Source organism: Seriola lalandi, unplaced genomic scaffold (genome assembly GCF_002814215.2).
Source record: "Seriola lalandi dorsalis isolate HSWRI2012SDOR001 ecotype SW California unplaced genomic scaffold, Sedor1 jcf7180002054470, whole genome shotgun sequence".
NCBI classification, from domain to species: Eukaryota; Metazoa; Chordata; class Actinopteri; order Carangiformes; family Carangidae; genus Seriola; species Seriola lalandi.
In genome coordinates this window covers 1,687,916-1,708,886 of record NW_019525023.1, presented here as the reverse complement: position 1 = coordinate 1,708,886, position 20,971 = coordinate 1,687,916, and the positions used below count along the sequence as shown (strand labels likewise).

Genomic DNA, 20,971 nt, shown 5'->3' with positions numbered 1-20,971 from the left:
GTGAAGCAGTGCCTCAACTGCCTCAGGGAAAATTATCATATATAAACATGGAATAACATCTGAGAGCCTCTCTATACATCAGTGCCTCATACACAGACTGAAAACAGGAAGACCATGTGTTTTAATAATGTTTGTGTGTAAGAAGTCAGAACACCATTTACAAATCCAGAAGAAAATAGAATTTCACACTGTTAAAGCTGTAAATATGTATGGGTGGTCAATGTGTAAACAGATCTCTTTATATATATAATATATATATATATATATATTATATAATAACACAATGTTAAGGCACTTTCCCTGCATTTAAACTGTATAAAATCCTTGGAAAACATTGGAATATCTTAAATATATTAAGCACTCATTTCTCTCATCAAAAGCAAAAGACTGATGAGTGTTACAATCTGATTATTGTTACAGACCTTCTGCTAGACCTAATAAGCGAAAATTCACAGTAGGAAAAAGCCACAGTAAAAATTTGGAGATATAGTGTATAAACAACATAGGATTTATATTTTACAGAGCCACTGTTCTTGCAGTTTGCATTTCAGGACCAGTCTTCACATTGAATTGTGGACTCCAGAGTCCTAACTCAGACAGGTTGTGAAGCATTTCATCACAGCATCCCTGTGAGACAACAAAATGGGGAGAAAGTGTCAAAACAAATTATAAGCAGCATTATAAAAAAATAAAATGAAAAAAAGAAATACAAGAAAAAAGGAATGACGGTGTGCTGCTGGAGTGTTGTCCTAAAATTGTTGAGGAATAAATGAATCCAGAGGAGGCAAAATTCTGTCATGCGTGTAGAATTAAAAGTGACAAAAAAAGCAACTTGCACCCTTTGTTGCGATGATTAGGGTGGGGCTCATCATGAATAAGTGAGTGTGTTTTGGCGGGGAAGCACCACATGTTCAGAGTGATGGGGGCTCCCGCTATCCAGGTAGTCTGTGTTGAAGGATGATGCAATGCGAGCGATCACCATGGCAACCGCAGACCCTTGCCTACACTGTTTCCCTTCACACCACTTGCTCTTGCCATCAGTGTGTTGCTATGCAGACTTCGCCTGCAGCCACAGTCAAATTTCGGTGGAGGAGGTGTGAAACCCGTCAAGGTTAAAAGGAGAAGGGGGGATCATAAGCAGCCCAAGAGGGAGGAGGAGGGGAGGTCGTGGACAGACAGTAGAATCGCGCCTTCAAATGCCTCGGTTAGTCCCTCCAGTGTTTAAACTAAAATCTTTCAACACCAGAGTCCTCATATTATCCTCCAATACAGCATGCAGGTTGTTTTTTTTATTCACTGGAGGCTTGATACTATTTAAAACTGCATGAATAAATGATCAGTCTCAGAGACTTTCCCTCACTTCTGATTAAATATCAGAGCAACAGTAGCCTTAAAGCACTGTGGGAAGTGCACATGCAGCAGCTTTTAGTACCTTGGTCTACAGGAATGAGAGGTTATAAATAGGCAACAAGGTAAAATGCATTAAAGGATCAAGTCCACTGGCCATGTGGTGTTGTGGCTAGCCAGGTATCACAGTTTCTTTGACCACAGACAGGAATCGGAAAGGCAAAGACTAATGCTTTTTTATGTGTCACCCAGAGTGAGAGAGGCCTGATATCAACAGATGCAGCTGCTCTAAGAACATGGCAAACAACAGAGAGCTCAATAATGAAATCTAAATTGAATGAAAAATGGATTAAAGTAAGAAGCTTAAGGAGGATGTGTTGACAAAAATGGAAGAAATATAAAAACAAAGGACTGACACATAAACAAGTGATCACTGGGACTTCAACAATCAGCCCTAAAACTAGCAGTAAAATTTGTATTTCTCCATTGGAATTTGGTTTTTGGAAGAGTGGCACGGGAAAAAAGGCCTTTGTCTCAGCTTTGTGTTGTTGTTAGCATTTGGGTTGGGGGAGGGGAAGCCATAGTACGTCTCTCAGCTGTCAGAATGGATTACGGGGTCGCCCAAATACACAAGGCACTTAGTCAGGGGGCTGCATGGGGGGCTCTGGACCTCTCACCAAAATGAGACACAACCCTGCTTACAGCTGGACTGACAAAACATCTTTACACCTCATGCTTGGCTTGTGGCTCTGAGGTGGTACACCATATGGGATAATTTAAGAAGTAAATACCTGAGTATATGGGACTATTTTCTTTCAATGCTATTAGGATCTATATTGTATATGATCTACAATAAAAACAAGTAACCCGTGAGAACGGCTGGCATCTTTATCCTTGTTTTGGGTTTTTCTGTTTCTGATTTGGGTGTAGATATAATTAAATTTTGTATTGTGCTTCCGCCCTAGAGAGCTTAACATAAGCTCATCAACAACCAGTGTAAAAGATACATGAAGGAGAAATACCTTTGGTAAATCTGGCTGAAAGAGCATTATTTCACAAAAAATTATTTAATTTAGATATTATGGATAAAGCAAATAAGGTCACAGGGCAACAGCACAGTGTGAAACAACAAGCTGCCATTTGTTTGACACTGAGAGACTGCACTAGTCGTAGTGGGGGATTACAGCCATATGGTGGAGGCAAACAGTGTTTAGAGGTAAATAAAAACATGTTTTCATTGCAGTGTCGCTCCTCGTTTTCCCTCCAGTTTGTTGTGTGTGGCAGTGCAGCGCATTACCAAGATATTTAAATGGCGGATGAAAATCTATTTAAGGTCTCATTTGACAGTAAGTTCTCCTAAGTGGCTGAAGTGAAAGGCCTACTCTTATATAGATGTATAGAGACTTAGTCAGAAAGCAACACATACAAATGAACATAACATTAAAGGACATATGCATCACCTTAAGGTCAATGCAGATGAAACATAAATCAGTCTTACCTGGCAAATGGAATGTAAGAGATGCTATACCTGAAAGAGAAAAACAGAAAACATCAGGATGAGGAGACACTGTTTATATTAAACACAAGTTACTGTCTGTAAATGTAAAATACACTAATTAGACAGAAGAAAGTATAAAAATACTGCATTGAGCATGTCAAGCTCATGAAATATTTTTTAAATACACTACCATTAGTATTTATTTCATGCTCATATGTAATGAATATGAAATCTCCCTTAGATTCGCCTAAGAGATGACTTCAAAGTTGAAATTTATCTTTACATTCTGTTCAGCTACTTTAGTGAAATATTTACAGGCAAGTTTCCATTATTTAGCTGCACCAGATAGTTCAGTACGTCTTTAAAATCACTGCACTTCATACATCTTCCTGTAATTCAACATGACATATTTGGTATCATTAGAAATCCAAGGATCTTTACTCTAGTTTAAGTTTCAGTCTGTTTTTATAATGATGATGTATGATGTAATGTCCTTGAGATTTAGGATTAAAAGCAGAGAAAAAAACTCCAAAAAGAATGCTCAAAGTGATTACAACTTAAGTTTAGCTAAAAAAGCCCCTGATCAGAAAACTAATATATGAAAAATATGTGAGGAATCTGGTACAGCAGTTAGATTATTAACTACAGCCCAAGCCTGAGCATGACTGCCATCTTATTTGACCACCAGTTAGCAGGAAACCTTCATCTGTCCCATCTGAGCTGTAACAACTGTTTAAGTACTGTGAACATTTTTCAAGCGAATGTTCTAAATGTCCAAACTAAATAAGCAAACTAAGCGAATAAGTCAAGTGAAATGTTACTACTTCCTTCAATCTGCCAGTAAAGCTTCAGTGTCATATGGTCACTTCACAGAATTCGGCCTGAGGACTGGACTTTGCCCACCTCTGTGTGTGGGTCGGTGGCGACGTCTTATGACAGAACCACCTTCACACAGACCTCTGAATGCCTGCGTGGGAGTGCACTATGCCCCCCAGTCTGTTGTGAATGAGTCCGGGATGTGTGACTTGTGGTTGCCATGGCGATGCCTCTGAGAACGCAGGCAGAGCGGAAGTGAATGTATTACATGTAGGTGCGAAAGTAGTGTCGTCATGAGGCTGACACAGTCCTGCTAAGTGATGCACTGAAACTGTCCATTCCTGGTGTTTGTTTCCATGCACATTCACACACTGAAACTCTTTTGTTTCTGCTGTGCAAATATGTACAAATTGATGACCATACAAGTGCTAACATGCCAATACGCATCACTGACAGCTCTTATTATTCACTGCTGTGCAGCAACTTAACCTCAATGACCCTTACTACATGTTCTCATTTCTCAATCAGCTAGTCTGATTTATCTGCAGGGTTCAGAAAACCAAATGCATGAATTTAAAAGTAGTATGAAAACTAGGACTGAACCTTATTCACATTTTTAATACTTTACTTTTAATCATTAATTTCAAAAAATGTCAGACAAAAAAGGCAACTGCAATTTTCCAGAGCAAAAGGTGACATCTAGACCAAAAACCAAAGATATCCTACTTGAAATTTTATAAAATGACACAAGCATCAAATCATCACACAGGAAAGAAGCAGGGAAAAGAGAATGTTTGGCATCAATCATCTAAGTTCTTGACCATCAGTTTGCTATAAAAAAACTTAATTTTCACACTAGGTTGTGTAAAAAACAGAAACATGAATATGATTTTATAAGGCAGATGAAATGACAGAAGACATGGCACGCGGTTTTGTGTACTGCAATAAAACCTTGTGAGTAGAACTTAAGCTCTTCTGTCAATTAATAATCTATACTTTCTATACAATAGTATGATAATAAGTGTTCAGGTCTTTATTTGTGTTATGCATGTATTCTGATTGGACCATTCACCTGTGATTTTAGAAGTAGTAGTCATGACCCCAGAGACAGCTGGCACTGACTTTGTCTTGTGTGGAAATACCTGTCCATCTGTACTTGCCAGGGTGAAGCGAGTCAAAACAAGTAGGTCCACACTGATCCTGGCGCTACCTTTTCCTCTACAGGCCAAAAACACACTGACTGCCTGAAACACTTGGCATGACCTACCTATCAGTCTTATTACAACACCACTGACTCAACCTTAATGTCAAGCAGATATCAATGCTCAGGCCAACTAAGGCAAATTGGTTTAATCAGATATTTCATGCTACATTAAATGTGCTTCTTATTACCATTAGATGACCTTTGTGGTATAATATTTACTCTTGATACTCCTAGTTAAAAAAGTTTGAACTCTCTTGATAAGATATGTTGCTCTGAAACATTGGAAAAATTCAGGTATAGCGTGGTGTGAATGTACTGTGTGACAAGTAGATAGTGCACATGCTGACAGCAGTAAATCAGCTTAAAAGCTTCAGCAGCGTGATTATCAACTCACGGACATTTAATGCAAGCCGAAGCAGCTGGAGCAAAGTTCTGCATCATGGAGAGATGGATTCATCTGCGTAGGTGTGAGTGATGAGTAGATGAATGTGCCAACTGTAGCACAGAGGAGAGATTAGAGTCTCAAGTCACACTTACCATGTCATTGCCAAAAACTGCAGAATACAGAAGATGATAGCCAGTCCCCTTTTATGCCACTGTAAAATAAAAGAATGGTTATAACTCTGCATAAAAAATAATAAAAACTATATACAGGCTTGAAAACTAATATTATTTACTTACCCAAAACACTGCACAAAGTGTTAAGACAAGGCAGAGCTGGTGGAAGAAGAAAGGAACGATTACAGTATCTTCTTGTTTGTTTGCAGAATAATGTCTGCTATCTGACAACTCATTTCTCTCAAAGTTTTATAGGAAGCAAAATTCTAACCCAAAGAAAACCACTGAATCTCACAGAAAATAACAATGGTGTCAAGCTGAAATATGTTGTCAAGATCAGTCACTTTATCTTCTCAACCTCTTAAGGCTGCCGAGTATCAGACCTTTAATTGAATGTGGCCTTCTAATCCAAAGTCAGAAAGACCTTTCAAGCGTAGGTGAAAGCAGACAAATAAAATCTTGCCTCACGTAAAGGAGGATTTATTAAGAAAACTGTTTCTAACACATTAAAAAGGTAAAGCCCTCAGATGCTCTCCAATTTAAACTGGAAGATATATAAATGTCCAGTGAAGCATAATAAGAGCTCAAAGTAACAGTAAAATACAAAGTATTTACCAGCATAACAATGGTGGCTATCAGTCTTGTTGGTTCAAACATGCGCTTCAGCTGTTTTAACGGTCCCATTAGGAAGCAGGTGCTTTAGAAGAACAAAAAATGAAACAGAGAAGTGACAGTTTTTCAAACTTCAGTAAAAAGTACAGTAACCTTTTGTTTAAAATGTTAATCCCAGAAACTGAAGAAACCTCTTGGATGAGAGGTGAAACGTCCTCAAGTATCTACAGACAAATTCAGTTGCCCTTGATTCAACCTTTTTCACATTTATCTTACATTTACATTTAGTCATTTGGCAGACACTTTTATTCAAAGCGACTTACAGGTGAGGGACTTTTCTTGGATAACCATGGCGTGGATGACTGAGAATCTTCATAGAAATTCAGGAAACTATTACTATCATGTTTTGTCGTTATGTCTGGTGCTAACCTTTCATCACTGTGGTATAATTTCATTGTGTTTTTTAGAGATTGCCCATTAAACAAAACAGCCAAGACTGTAAACATGTGTTAATTAATTTTCTGTTTCTGTTCGGGCCACTCTTTTCTTTGTCTGTTCAGCATGCTAATATTGTAATGCTAATGACAAAGGTTTGACAAACAGAACAAATATCATCACCATGGTCAGCTAAAGCAGATATGTCACACAAACCTCTGTATTTACTCAATATTTCAGGGGAAAAACAATTTGTCTATTCATCGTCTAGGCGAATTTCGGAATCAGAATTTCCGAAGTCTTCATATATGTGTACACAAACACAAACAAATCTCTTCTGAGAGACAGAACTGTCTGGCCACCACAATCAAATTGACACATGTGGCAATCATTAGGGGGCTAAATATTTCATGCCCAACACCACGATGACACATTTAAAACCTCCTACATGATGCATGTGTGACGTCAGTAAATGTAACGAGACAAAGGCTTTCCCCGCTGACGAGGCACGCAGCTCTGGGCTTAAGAGCTGTGTGGGTAGAGGGAGTCTGTGGAGTGTCACATCTGTTAGATGAGACATGAGCGCAGTCAGTGTTGACGCAGGCTCTTTCTACTGGTCTGGAGAGAGGGATGGATGTTTTTTTTTTTTTTCAACTGCTCAATGTGACAGAAACAATAATGATACCCACACAAACACTGCTACTGCTGACTAGAGAGGGAAATCAGTCATCTGTCTACAGCGCATTCAGAGAGTATTGAAATCTTTTCAAATGTTTTCACTTTTTGTTATGTTGCAGCCTCACACTAAAATTGTTTAAATTAATTTTTTCCATCATCAATCTAAGTAATAGCCCATAATGACAAAGCGAAAACAGAATTTTTGCAACACAATGGTCACTTTGGCTGAGCTCCGGAGATCCTGTGTGGAGATGGGAGAAACTTCCAGAAGGACAACCATAACTGCAGCACTCCACAGATCTGATGATTTATGGCAGTGACCAGACAGAAGCTTCTCACCTAGCTGCTTCAAGTTTGCAAAAAAGCAGCTAAAAGACTCTTAGACTGAGATCTGATCTGATGAAACCAAGATTGAACTGTTTTGCCTCAATTCTCCGTGTCTTGTCTGGAGGAATCCAGGCACTGCTCATCACCTGCCCAATACCATCCCAATGGTGAAGCATGGTGGTGCAGCATCATGCTGTGGGTTTTTCTTCAGCAGCAGGAAAAAGGATTGGTCAGGGTTGAGGGAAAGCTGAGCAGATCAAAGTACAGAAATATCCTTAATGAAAACCTGATTCAGGACTTCAGACTGGGCTGAAGGTTGAACTTCCAACATGACAATGACCCTAGGCACACAGCCAAGACAACACAGGAGTGGCTTAGGGACAAGTCTGTGAATGTCCTACAGTGGCCTAGCCACAGTTCTGACTTGAACCCAATCCAATATCTCTGGAGAGACCTGAAAATGGCTGTCCATGGACGTACCCATCCACCATGACAGAGCTTGAGAGGATCTGCTGAGAAGAATGGCAGAAAATCCCCAAATGCAAGTGTAAAAGCTTGTGGAATCATACCCAAGAAGACTCGAGGCTGTAATCGCTGACAAAGGTGCTTCAACTAAGTAATGAGTAAAGAGTCTCAATACTTGTGTCAATGTGATATTTCAGTTTTTCCTTTTTTATATAAATTTGCAACAATTTAATAATTCTGTTTTTGCTGTCATCATGGGATATTGATCTCAGATTGATGAGGGAAAAATGAATTTTAAGGATTTTAGCATAAGGCTGCAACATAACAAAGTGTGAAAAAAAGTCAGGGGCTCTGAATGCTTTCTGAATGTTCTGTATGGTTGACCGGGACTGGGATTTTAAATTTAATTTGACAAAAGACAAAACGACACACTGAGGTTGGATGACAGCAAGGTTACACAGAAAAAAAGACAAGAAACCCATCACCAGAATAAAATGTATCAAACTGAAGTGACTTTTGAAGTGACTGCTAGTCAAAACGGATTTTATTATTATTGATAATAAAAACAAACAAACAAAACAACATGTTAAAGATTAGTTTTAATTTTAGGGTGTTTGTCATTACAACATGACTACTGTGGGTGAAATGATGAAACCAATGGTCTCTGTCTTTTCAAAGTCACATACAGGTGAAAAGCGGTTTAAGCTTTTTAAAATATGACACTCGCTTGCTTTGGATCAGTAACCTAGGCTATGAGAGCAGAAGGTGACCCAGTTTATTGATGCATCTAAACCTTCTGGACATATGATACCTGAAAATAGAGACTGTCCTGTCTGAAAACAAACCCCTCATCAATGAGCCACTGTCTGTCAAACAAGTCAAAGACATTATTATTGGGTTTAGATCTCGGCTTATCTACATTAAATCATCCATGGTATTGTAAAATCCAGGAGGCCGCTGATATCTACTGTCAATAAAATTCTAATCTTACTGGACCATTCAATTAAGACAGACAAAACTATTAACAACAAGGATAAGAAAGTGTCTAATGTCAGTGTAGCACACAGTCAGATCCTAGGAATACTGGTTAAATCAATGTCACACAACAAAAAGGAAACTTTTAGACTAGTTTTAGACTTAAAATTCAAATTACTGTGCTGAGTTACACCTTTGGTTTTGTGTAAATTAGAATTATATAAACCATAAAGATTAGATATCGCCTGTGTAAGGGCACTGTAATGACAGATTTATTAGTATAATGCCCTGTCACCGTGAAGGAATTATCCTTGTATGCTTCTATAAAGAGGTGTTGTCATTTACTTGGTGTAATACCGCAGAGCGAGCAAACACGAATGTCTTCTCTTCTCACAGAGTCAGATGGCAAAACAAACAGTTAGAAGGCACAGACAGTTTGCCTGTTCACACCGACCATTGTCTCTTTATCCCCAATCATTACTTACTGACTTTCAAGCAACATATAATTAAGCAGAATTAAGCGCATAATAATAAATCGAGATCACAAAAATAAATTTAATTAGGTGCAATAATAATCTTTTGCGATTGGAGTACCTGCTGTGTTAAATCAGAATTGTGCAATCCCTATTCACAGGTAAGCCTGCCTAACTTATTTCTCTTATTCATGTAGTAATTAACAGTCTCTGCTTCTAAAACAAATGTGCAGCTGCAGGCTAGTGCATTCTCTCTACACAGGTAACCGTCTAGCATAATGTAAGTGCATTTTATATGAAGGTTTAAACAGTCTGTATACGGCTGCATGCTGCAGTGGCATTATTGGGAGGCCTAATTTTACTTACACTTAGATGGTTTGACACCCTTTATTATGTGACCTTTTCATGAAACATACTTTATGTTTAGTGATGCAATGTGATTGTGATTCTGTTCATTTAAACTGTAGCAACGCTAATAATTAATACTAATCTGATTAAATCATGGAGATTATCGTTTCTGTTGTAATCCTACAGTCCTGAGCTGAACCAGTAGCTGCCACTGTTTATCATCAATATCAGAATGTCAATATCAATAAATCAGAATGAAAAAAATCGCATGGTTCCTCAGGCACTGTGCTCCACGAGTTGGACAACAGCTGCTGAGTGCACACATGGGAATGGTGGTAAATTAAAGGCATGATTAATTGATGTGTCTTCTTTATATAGAGCTTAGAAGCAAACTTGAAAAAGAGAAATGTGTAGCTTTGTCAAGGATGACTGTTACAGGGTGTGGCAGCTATCAAGACAAAATTATATCAGAGTGTACAAGCCTGCAGCTCATTACTTGTTGCATTCCTGGCAGTGCACCACACTGCTGAGGAAAATACAACATCAAGTTAATACTCAGACCAGCCAGACCTTGACTGGACTTACCTGGCAAGAGCAGCCAAATTCCCTAGTGTGTAGAAGACAGCGAAAAGCTTGACTCCGCCTGGAAGGAACAACAATGCTGAGCCCTGTTAAAACAACAAAACAGCCTGTCAGCTACACAGAATAATGTCACCACACTTTACTTGAGGAGGACAAAAGGCAGTAGTTTTACCAAGTAGCTAAAGGATTTCTGGACCTTTTTTATTTATTGTTGTTAAAATAAATTAAAAACAACAAGGGATTGTGTGAGCTGTTCTATGATTATACTGAAACATAATGACATAATAGGCTTCCCCTAATGCTAAAATACCACAAGGCCTGCTAGGCTTTGTTAAAGAATCACTGCCAAAACTTAATTGAAACCCATATCATATCATATGGGGTGGGGGTTTGGACATTGATTATTTCTACACCATAATACGCCAACCATGAACCTGTTTTGAGTCTCGCCGGCAGCGGGTTTTTTTTTGCATCTCTCTCCCCTCATTGCTTGTCATCTCTTTCTGTGTGTGACTTCATGCACATTACACATTCTTATGATCCACAGTTCTTGCTCACATTTAATTTGTCTAGTGGTGATCAAACCAAAACCGTCTATTCATGGTTTTGTGAATGTGTCTGTACAATGACTGTGGTCAGGACAGTGATAGAAAGTGGTTAGCTAAGAGGGAATCAAGTCATTTGTCAATAATGCTTTAGTAGACAGTGATCTGATGTTTAGGAAACCAAATTTGAGGGTCTTCTTGAGGCTGGAACTGTCAGCAGTAGGCCAATCAGTAAGTCTACTGGCAGACATCTTGTATTTTTAGGGGGAAATTTAGATGGCCTGCGCACGTGACGAAGGGAAGTGTTTAAAAATGCATGAATGGAAGAGACATTAAGAAATGTTGTTTAGTTGACAGATGTGCAGAAATATCCTGACTGTGAATATCACCAACAGGCCTCAACAGAGGGGTTTTGTCAGGGATTTGTCAGTGTGAATTAGCATTATGAGGTGGCTTCAAAGTGTTATCAGCAAGTGCTGTCCGTGACAAGACTTCCTAAACTGAAACTTTCAGTGAGATAAAGCAATCTTTATGTGCTAATTAAGTACAGGTGATTTGCTATTCACTTTAATCTGCAAGTGCAAGAGAACAAGAATGTGTACTGACGGCAATGGTGCTGAATCATGTTCACAACTAACAAACCAAACATCACACAAGAAAGAGATGGAGAGAAAAGATTAACTTGGACTTTGCTAACAGTGTTATGTACGCTCTGCATTCTCTACATTGCATATGTCAGACAGAACATAAAAGCTGCCTTTTTCAATTTTAAAGGCCAAGACACTCACAAGTATTGAACACAGGATGCCTCCAGCAAAGCATATGACGAACCACTTCACCCTGGTGCTGTAGCTAAGAGTGCTGGCATCAAGGACCTGGTGAGAACAATGGGAGGATGTCACAAGACAAACCTAATGACCTGCACAAAAACCCACAGGCTTCCTTCTCATGATTTAACTATGTTGGCTGGAGCATAGCAGATAACAACCAGCTACAGTATTATCTTAAAACACAAACAAACACACAGTGCTGGTCTAAGTTACTATTACTCAGCAAACTGAACTTAGGCAAATGAACCAATAAAATCAAGATTTTATTGGAAAAGGGGTTTAATTGGAAAGAGTACAATCTGCAAAGATAAGAAGGAGTTCGAGCACTGAAGACGCTAGTGAAACATTAACTTTGTAACAAGTTAAAAAAAAAAAAAAACATCACGAAAAACAGTCTTGAAATCAGCACCTTACCTCATTTCCTTCTCATCGTGAAAGCGTGTAAAAAAGTATAAATAAACAAACAAATACAGTTCATTAAATGCCGACAGAATAACATGATAGCTAGCTCAACATGAGACGGAAAGATAAACAAGTATAAACATGCTAGTGGCACTGTTTTGTTGGCTAACGTTAGCCAACTGTCAAACTGCCATGCACCGACGTTTTTACTTACAGCTACCAACTTACTCTACGAAAACCACATTAACATTAACAGCAGGTATCCGAACATTGACGCAGAGTCTCAGACAACATAATGCTATTTTTTTAATACATTTTATCCATTGACATGACGTTAGCATTAGCAGCGTATACTGTCATACAGTAGCTACCTGTGCAGTGAGACCCAGCTCCTCATTTTCCTCCTGGCCGCTTAGCACACGACGAAGCTTGTCCATCGCTAGAAGCTAGCTAGCAAACTGGTTAGAAAACAGAGTAGTCCAATTTTTATAGATATGTCTTACTGTATGTCTACTGTTTAACTATGTCGACAAGTTTTTTTTGTTGCAGTAGCGACTTTGACTTCCTGAGCGATACTTCCTGTCAGTACCGGCTTGGAATCGGTTTGTCAGCACTCCGTGTTGCTGCGGAGGCATGCCAAACACTGACCGCAGATCAGCGTATGAAGACAACTTCACCAACCCCACTTCCTCGCAAATGTTGCTGCCTTTAGGTGCTGTCGGAAATAAGCGTATTACGAATCTACTTGCGTACACAAAAGAAAGAACAAAACGAAAATGTGCAGCCTTGCATTGAATGCACAAATTTACGGCATTTCAGGTGTGACTGACTGTTGGTACCTTACAATGTTTAAATCAATTCAAAACAACAATAACAACAAAACCTATTTATTTAAACATAACAGTTAGGCAGCCATTGACTTAAATTATTTTACGTAAAATCTTTAAAATCTTGAACAGGAAAATAGGTGTAGCCTACATCAGTGGTAGCGTTCTCTTGTTTGTTTTATCATATTAACCCTTTTCACATATTTTAGATTGCTCCTACTCATGAAATGGTTTATGCTTCCTTCTTTTCTTTTGCTTTGTCGCCACCTAGTGGATATATAGCGACATGGTAAGAAACAGTACAGGAGGTTTCTTGATTATTCGTCCTCTTGATATGACCATGCTTGGTAGTTTCACTCGCTTATCTTGTGCAGTGTTTTGACTAATTCCGTACATAACTTCACCTTTAGCTACCCAATGCAAAAGATAGACAACTATGTGTTATACACAATTATATTAATGATTTTTACAGGTGGGAAAAGCAGAACATTTATTTTACAAGTAAATGAATAAAAGCAAATTTCACAGAAATATGTTGCATAATTCCTCAAAGAGTTTGTGCATGTCCTGTTTTACCTAAGGCATTCATCAGTCCTGTAGATCTAAGTGCCATGATTTCATAATGCCAGCATGACGTGTATAACATTTTGTGTGCCAAGGCTATAAAATGTTGCCTTGCCTTTATCAACAATATAACTGGCGCCAACCAAGATACAGCTATGGGAGTTTTTTGACTTTGGGTCACACTGTCCTCCTGAGGGACATAGTCATTGACTTGGCTTTTTATGTGTATGCCAGCAGAAATCTTCATTTTAATGAGCCTTAAATACACAGCACTTACTGACACGAGTGAGCAAACACAATCAAAAGGAAAGGGTGGCACTGAAAACACACCCGATCACAACCATATACTTGCCAACAGCAGAAGGATGCTGACAATGTTACTGTACATCATCCTTGAAGGTTTTCTCAGAATCAGAATTCAGCTATAAATGATCAAGGTGAACCAATGCATTCACACTAAACAGGAGGCAGAACACAGACAAGCCAGTGTATACAGTGTACATCATGGATACTGCAGTCATTTCCTTGATAATAACTAATGGTAATGGAAGGTGGAAGCTATCATCTAAATATTTAGAAGTTATCAAGGAACATTTTAGGGATCACAGTCAAAATACTGTAATGAAAGGAAGATACCAGCACAGTGGAACATGCAAGTATTATGCCCTGGAATGTTGTCTTTATTCAGCATTTAGCCTATTTCAAGCTGCCAATACAGAGGAATGTACATCTCTAAAACAATGTCTCTCTAGTAAAATTGAATAAAACGGAAAAGGATTATCTACATTTAGAGGCTAAATGTTGCCTCACCACACAAGCAAATGACCCTCACTCAGATTCAGGAGAGTGGGGGGCATTATTTCACCTCACCTTAAGGTCAGTCAACTTCAGTGCACCTTTAGTAAATCATGTATGTAAACCATCCCGTAATGCACAACCACCCTCAAAATGCCACATTCAAGTGGGGATGAGCGTGTTCAGTTGATTAAGCAATGGAAATGTAGAAAATAACATCAGGTTATTCCCACTTTAACAACCCTCTACACTGATTTAATGTGACTTGTCAACTTCACATCAGTATGATAACATAAAGCTCAGCCGACTCTTTGCCACCCACTTGATATGAAGCTGAGCAACAGGTGGCTGAGGGTCCCCTCTGTGCGTCAACGATCTGCCACAGCTACAGCGAAAGAGACTTTGAGGAAGAGCCAAATATTAACATGCGCAGCACTTAGTGGGAACCGCGGCTCCGGAGAGTTCGGACGTTTTCCAGACAGCAACAACAATGTGGACGTCGCTGTCAGTGTTCTTGTTCCTGTCCGTTTTATTCCTGTATGGATGGCAATGCGCTTCGGGTTTCGTGTGCCCGAGGATCTGCCGCTGTATCTCCAACACCATCAGATGCAACAATGTGACAGAGGGCTCTGCACTGATGATGGGCCACAGACATAAAAGGCTGTAAGTTCACACCACTGTCATGGTTTTACCAATCTAGCAAAGTGAGTGAGTGAAGCTGTGCATTGATCATCTTGACTGATAACTGATCAGTCGGTCTGTGTTTGTTAATGCATGATAGTATGGATAACAGAGAGCATTCGTTTCTGTCTGTTTCTTTATGCGACGATCTCCTCTGTTAAAGCCACCACCAAGACTACTCCGTGCGTATTTACGCATGGAGCGAGGATCCATTCAAACGCACTCGCTTGGTTACGCGTCGAAATGCGTTTAAATGCAAAAGTGGTTAACTGTTAAGTAAAAATGTAACATTTTTTGTCATGTTTGATTCGAGTTTATTTGAACTGTGTCGTGAGGCATTCGTTTTGGCGCACTGACAGCACAAGTTATTTGGGGGTGAAACACTCGTCCATACAACAGCCTACTTACCTAAGTACAAGTACTGACTGTACTTGGCAAATTTGTTGGAACATTGTCCATGTGCTTCCTTCAAGTTTAAATTGAAAGAGTTTGTCAACTCAGCCTGAGTAATTTCGGCACTACTTAAAAAAGATAGTCTGCCACCTATAAAGCACCAAAAAGTCAACAAAAATCTTATCAGGCTCATATCAGTTTGTCTCTAGACATTAAAAGCTCTAGGAAGCCCTTCCTACAAATTAGAACCAGTGTTGAGACATTATTTGTCTGTTCTGGTTTAGTTACATAATTACATCATTTAAATTCATTATTCTTTTCACATTTAAAAAATATTGATAAACCCATCATACAGACTGAAAGTCATCTGCTTCCAAGTAATGTTTATATATTTTAATTTCTTCATTTATCAAAAGTAAGACAGCACACCACGCTCTCCTGAGGGCCCTGCATGGGTGCTGCTTAATTACCTGTGAAGAAAATGTCAAGTTGTTCTCATACAGTCAAGTACACAGTGCATCCTCTCAGTCTATAGGGGGTCTGGGCATCAGAGCTCACAGTTTGAGTTCAGCAGACTGTCATACGCCTTGAAGGTGGGGAATCTTGACCTCTCCTCTGGTAAATCACAGAACCTTGAGTCTCTCCTGATAAGTGTTCGTGAACATCCAAGGCTAACAGCCTCATGCATATATCAAACTACTGTACCTCCAACACCAATGCACACACACACACATTCCAGGAACTTCCTTCAGTAAATTCATATTTCTTTACTTACTTAAATGTCTTAAATTATCCATGAGATAATACATTTCTGTAATTTTTCATTTCCATATCCTTTCTTTTTCAGGTTTCTCTATCACTTGTCTTTGCGCACTATTTCAAGCCATTCCTTTGAGGGTTTGAGAGGAGTCCAGAGGATGTATGTATCAGTTTTCTTCCAGTGTCTAATTCTGACTTAACCAATCTTACATAATCATATAACTGCAATGAAAGGTGGTAATGTTGGTGGTTTTCAGGTTGTCTTTTTCTTCCTTTATTACCTGCTTAACTGAACCCTGGGTTATCATGTAAAAAAAACGTTTTCAACTCAAAATACAATTTCACTTCTTAAGACTGCTATGCCTTGAGGTCAGAGCAAGTGTATATACCATAGAATAGAGTCAAAGATTAGGTTTCAGTGCACGTCCATTGTTTGATGACCCTGTCTGCAATCTGTCTTTTACCATCAGTGTTACAGTTTAAAGGTGAATGTTCTTTGTATGAACTTGATTGCTTTTTCTCTGCTGTATATTCAGTGAGATTGCTCAGAGTGTGACCCTGGAAACCATTGAGACATTAGCATTTAATAACCTCTTCAACCTCTCTGAAATGTAAGTTTTTTCTGTGCTTGTATGAAATAACTAACATAATGATGATAATGTAGTGCAGCGCTGTATTGAATGATGTTTTGATATTGCGTTGCAGCTCAATCCAGAACACAAGGAATCTGATGCACATTGGCACAAGGACATTTAACAACCTTCCCAAACTACATTACCTGTGAGAGACCTGAAAACAGTTTTGTTTTAAAATCACATTTATTTGGGAAATAACCAAATCTCAATGTAAATCCAACATCAGACACACGTTTACTTATATTTCTCTCACAATAACACCAAATAACAACTTAGATTAGATTAGACACTGCTGAAGCAAACCATTTACGAAGTAACAAGACATATAATTTCCCTTGTTTCCCTTTGCATGACAGGAGCATCTCAAATACTGGGATAACAGTTTTCCCTGACATTACATCTATCAATTCTCTGGAATCAGAGTTTATCTTGTGAGTACACCTGTTGCTAAACTCTTGGAGACGCATGACGAATACAAAACAAAAGGCACATCGCCATCACATTACTGTGCATCATTATGAATTGTCATGTTATTGCAGGGATATCTATGATAACCTGTATCTACTGGAAATACCTCCAAATGCTTTCAATGGACTGACAAATGAATACGTTACAATGTAAGTGGTGCAAGAAAAAAGTTTTCAACTGTCAGTTGGTTAGAAATAAATGTTAGTCAATGGGATAGTGATTCCTCACCTTTAATCATAACAATGTTGTGACTGATTGCAGGAACCTGTACAACAATGGCATCAGAGAAATACACGACCATGCCTTCAATGGGACAAAGATAGATAAGCTGTACTTTCCCACATTTAATTTTTTTCTAATTAAAAGATTTCAGTTTCTTGCAACATTAAAGTTCGTTCCCTTACCCTTAATTCTATTATTTTTAGGCTGTTAAAGAATAACCGAAACCTCAGAGTGATCCATGGAGACGCTTTCAAAGGAGCCACAGGCCCTGGAGTCTTGTAAGTGATACTTGGAAAGCCTCTTGGGATCCATTTAATGTAACATTTATTTGCTGAGATTTATTTGGGAGAGGGAAAAGGATGTTTGTCATCAAGCTCGATGGGTGGGTCGGGTGATGCTGGCAGACTTTATGCTCTAAGGCAGTGTACAAGCAGCACAATGCTCGCAAAAAGGCATTCACAACCCTGTGCAGTTATATTCTTGTACGTGCACTCTGTTTATTTTCACAGGGATGTATCTGCGACAGCTCTCACAAAATTACCACCACAGGGACTGGAGTCAGTTCGGGTGCTGTTAGCTCAGTCAGCGTACGGCTTGAAGAGTCTACCTCCTCTGCAGGGACTGTGGAGCCTGCGAGAGGCTCATCTCACCTACAACAGTCACTGCTGTGCACTGCTGACCTGGAACACACACAGGTGACTCACACTGTGCATTTTACAGGTTAATCGATGACAGATTTATTCATGGATAACCTCTGTAAGCCCCATCACGGTTGCAGTTTTCACTCACTACTTTAAGCAGAATATTATTCAGAGATCTTACTAACTTGCTAATTCCTTAAAACAAACGACACTGGACTACAATAAAAGCTCAGTATATAAACTATACAATATAAGTATTAGTATTTCACAAATGCGTTTGTGTCACTGACATATTTTTGCAGTGAGTCTTTACATTATTTCTTTCCGCTTCTCCAGGGACTTTCCGATTAATCCTGCATGGCCTAATGGCTCCACATATTGTGATGACAGTGATCCATCAGCAAGGTAAAAACACTGTTGTGCTCATGTTTTCCCATCTTAAACCTGCTTCAAGTTAAACTGAACTCAGAGCCTCTCGTCTTAGTGGTTCATCAAAACTGAAAAGAGGTGTTTCCATTGCAACAGTTTGACCTCTGTTTACTTGAGGTCTGTGTTGCTCATTTTATCCACTCTTTACTCTGGATCCCTCAGCTTAAGACTAACCAGAACAATTTCCTCTCCTTTGTCCTCTCCTTTAAAAACAGGGTTCAGCGTGTGATTGGAGGCTCAGCAGATACGACTCTGGCTATGAATGTGCCCTTTTTCTCAGACGTTGACTTGTTTGTCAAGGATGAAGGTTTCGGAGATGTAAATTTCCACTATCCAGAACTGGACTTCTGTCCGACCCGACCAACCTTGCTTTGCATACCTGAAGCAGATGCTTTCAATCCCTGTGAGGACATCGCAGGGTTCAGTTTCCTCAGAGTGGCCATTTGGTTTATCAACATACTAGCTATCGCAGGAAACCTGACTGTGCTCCTGGTCTTCTTCACCAGCCGGAACAAGCTGATGGTGCCTCGCTTCCTCATGTGCCACCTGGCCTTTGCTGACCTCTGCATTGGGATCTACCTTATGATGATTGCGACTGTAGACCTGCGCACACGTGGCTTCTACAGCCAACATGCAATTGAATGGCAGACAGGACCAGGCTGTAGCGCCGCAGGCTTCCTGTCAGTGTTTGGCGGGGAGCTGTCAGTCTACACACTTTCCACCATCACCCTGGAGCGCTGGCACACCATCACCAACGCCCTGCAGGTAGAACGGCGTCTGGTTCTTACACAGGCAGCGAGTATAATGGCAGCTGGTTGGCTCATCTGTCTGGGGATGGGGATGCTGCCCCTGGTTGGTGTGAGCAGTTACACCAAAGTCAGCATGTGCTTACCCATGGACATAGAGACTCCTTTGGCTCAGGCCTTCATCATAATTATCCTCCTCTTCAATGTGGGCGCCTTCATTGTTGTGTGTGTTTGTTATGCGCTGATCTACCTGGCTGTGAAGAACCCCGAATTCCCAAGAAGAAGTGCTGACACCAAGATTGCAAAGCGTATGGCTGTGCTGATCTTCACGGATTTCCTCTGTATGGCACCCATCTCCTTCTTTGCCATCTCTGCTGCCTTCAAGGTTCCCCTCATCACAGTTACAAACTCCAAGATTCTGCTGGTCCTCTTCTTCCCCATCAATTCCTGTGCCAATCCTTTCCTTTACGCTATCTTCACCAAGGCTTTCAGAAAGGACGCATATCAACTCATGAGTGCCATGGGCTGCTGTAAAAGCAAGGCCAGTGTTTATCGTATGAAGGCCCACTGTTCAGAGAATACACTCAAGAGCAATCTGAAATCCAAAAATAATGGATCCCAGATGGGAATGAGACTGTCCGCCAAGCCACAGCAGAGCCAGCATCTGAAACAGGAGGGAGAGCTCACCTGAAATTTATAAGAGATGACACTGCAATACAACTGCTTGAGACTGACTGGGATTTGCTGGATTTGGTCATGTTTTTTTTTGTTTTTTTTTTAATTTTATTAGAAAATGTATTATTAGCCTATTTAGTAAACTTTCAGGTAACTCTGCTATGGAAGTGAGAGCCCTATCAAGTCTGATATCAGTTCAACCTAGTCAACAGGTCTAACAGGAAAAGCACAGGTCTAAATAACAATATTGATGACGGCTCTGTTCAGTTAAGTGTCCCAGTGAGCCCTGGAGAACCTAAATGGAATGCAGCCATCATCAAAGGCCTTAGAGTCCCAGGCCTAGTTTTCCTGCTCATCACATGTCAACATGTGTGCAGTGACAAAAAACACCTGTGTAAAGGTGGACATCAATAAACATAAATCTTCAGAAGACAGCACCAGATATATATTCATAGACCTTAATGCTCAAAAAAATTTGAAAATTTGAACATCTACAATTCCATGATAACTGGGCAGAGACCATTTGCTGAAAGCAACACCTCCATCTCCAAGAGGCTGTTACTATGTAAACCAAAATTTAATCGGAATCCACTTACCAATTTATGTCAAATAAAATGTGTGTGAGGCTGTTTAAACGTATTTTAATTGACAATATGTCAATTAAAACACAATAGGCATGATTCATCTCGAAAGCTCAGTAGCCAGAGTTGACCACGTGGTGGAGGAGTTGCACAGACACTTTAACTATACTGCCATGCTTTTGTTTTTCTACTAAAGGGGTTTGTTGTTGTTATTGAGAATTAAAGAAATCACCTGCTGTGCTACTGTACGTGTTGGTGGGCTATATATATGTGCATAATGCTTATTGGATCATAATTGTAAGGCCATATTTTTCTGTTTCAAAAAATAAATTAAAAAAAAGATATAATAGGAAAAATAAAAATAAAAATCCATAAACTCACGTAAAGGCTTTGTTGAGTGTCTGATCTGTTGTTTTACTGCAGTATTTGGCTGTTTTCAGTATTTCGGGAGCATTTCCAC

General features: G+C 39.5%; 2 protein-coding genes across 4 annotated transcripts; one reads left to right on the top strand and one right to left on the bottom strand.

Moving 5' to 3' along the window:
- Positions 1 to 98: 98 nt before the first annotated feature.
- sft2d1 (SFT2 domain containing 1) lies at positions 99 to 12,726 on the bottom strand. 3 transcript variants are annotated; one of them, XR_015437587.1, is made up of 9 exons: positions 12,467 to 12,726; positions 11,652 to 11,738; positions 10,322 to 10,404; positions 6,039 to 6,120; positions 5,547 to 5,582; positions 5,403 to 5,461; positions 5,260 to 5,322; positions 2,846 to 2,875; positions 99 to 627 (listed from the first exon to the last, which is right to left on the bottom strand). XR_015437587.1 is itself a non-coding variant. In XM_023411835.2 (8 exons), exons 1-8 carry the CDS (start codon positions 12,530 to 12,532, stop codon positions 588 to 590), a joined length of 483 nt encoding a protein of 160 aa, XP_023267603.1. In that variant the 5' UTR covers positions 12,533 to 12,726; the 3' UTR covers positions 99 to 587. The 3 variants fall into 3 exon arrangements, 1 of the variants encoding a protein (XP_023267603.1); XR_015437588.1 differs by having other exon boundaries at positions 5,264 to 5,322; XM_023411835.2 differs by lacking the exon at positions 5,260 to 5,322.
- A 2,009-nt stretch (positions 12,727 to 14,735) lies between these two features.
- On the top strand, positions 14,736 to 20,891 carry lhcgr (luteinizing hormone/choriogonadotropin receptor). Its single transcript, XM_023411734.2, has 11 exons — positions 14,736 to 14,944; positions 16,203 to 16,274; positions 16,651 to 16,725; positions 16,820 to 16,894; positions 17,106 to 17,180; positions 17,289 to 17,366; positions 17,479 to 17,547; positions 17,643 to 17,717; positions 17,949 to 18,134; positions 18,417 to 18,485; positions 18,725 to 20,891. The coding sequence occupies exons 1-11, from the start codon at positions 14,772 to 14,774 to the stop codon at positions 19,944 to 19,946; spliced, it is 2,169 nt and encodes a 722-aa protein (XP_023267502.1). The 5' UTR covers positions 14,736 to 14,771; the 3' UTR covers positions 19,947 to 20,891.
- The last annotated feature ends 80 nt before the right edge of the window (positions 20,892 to 20,971 follow it).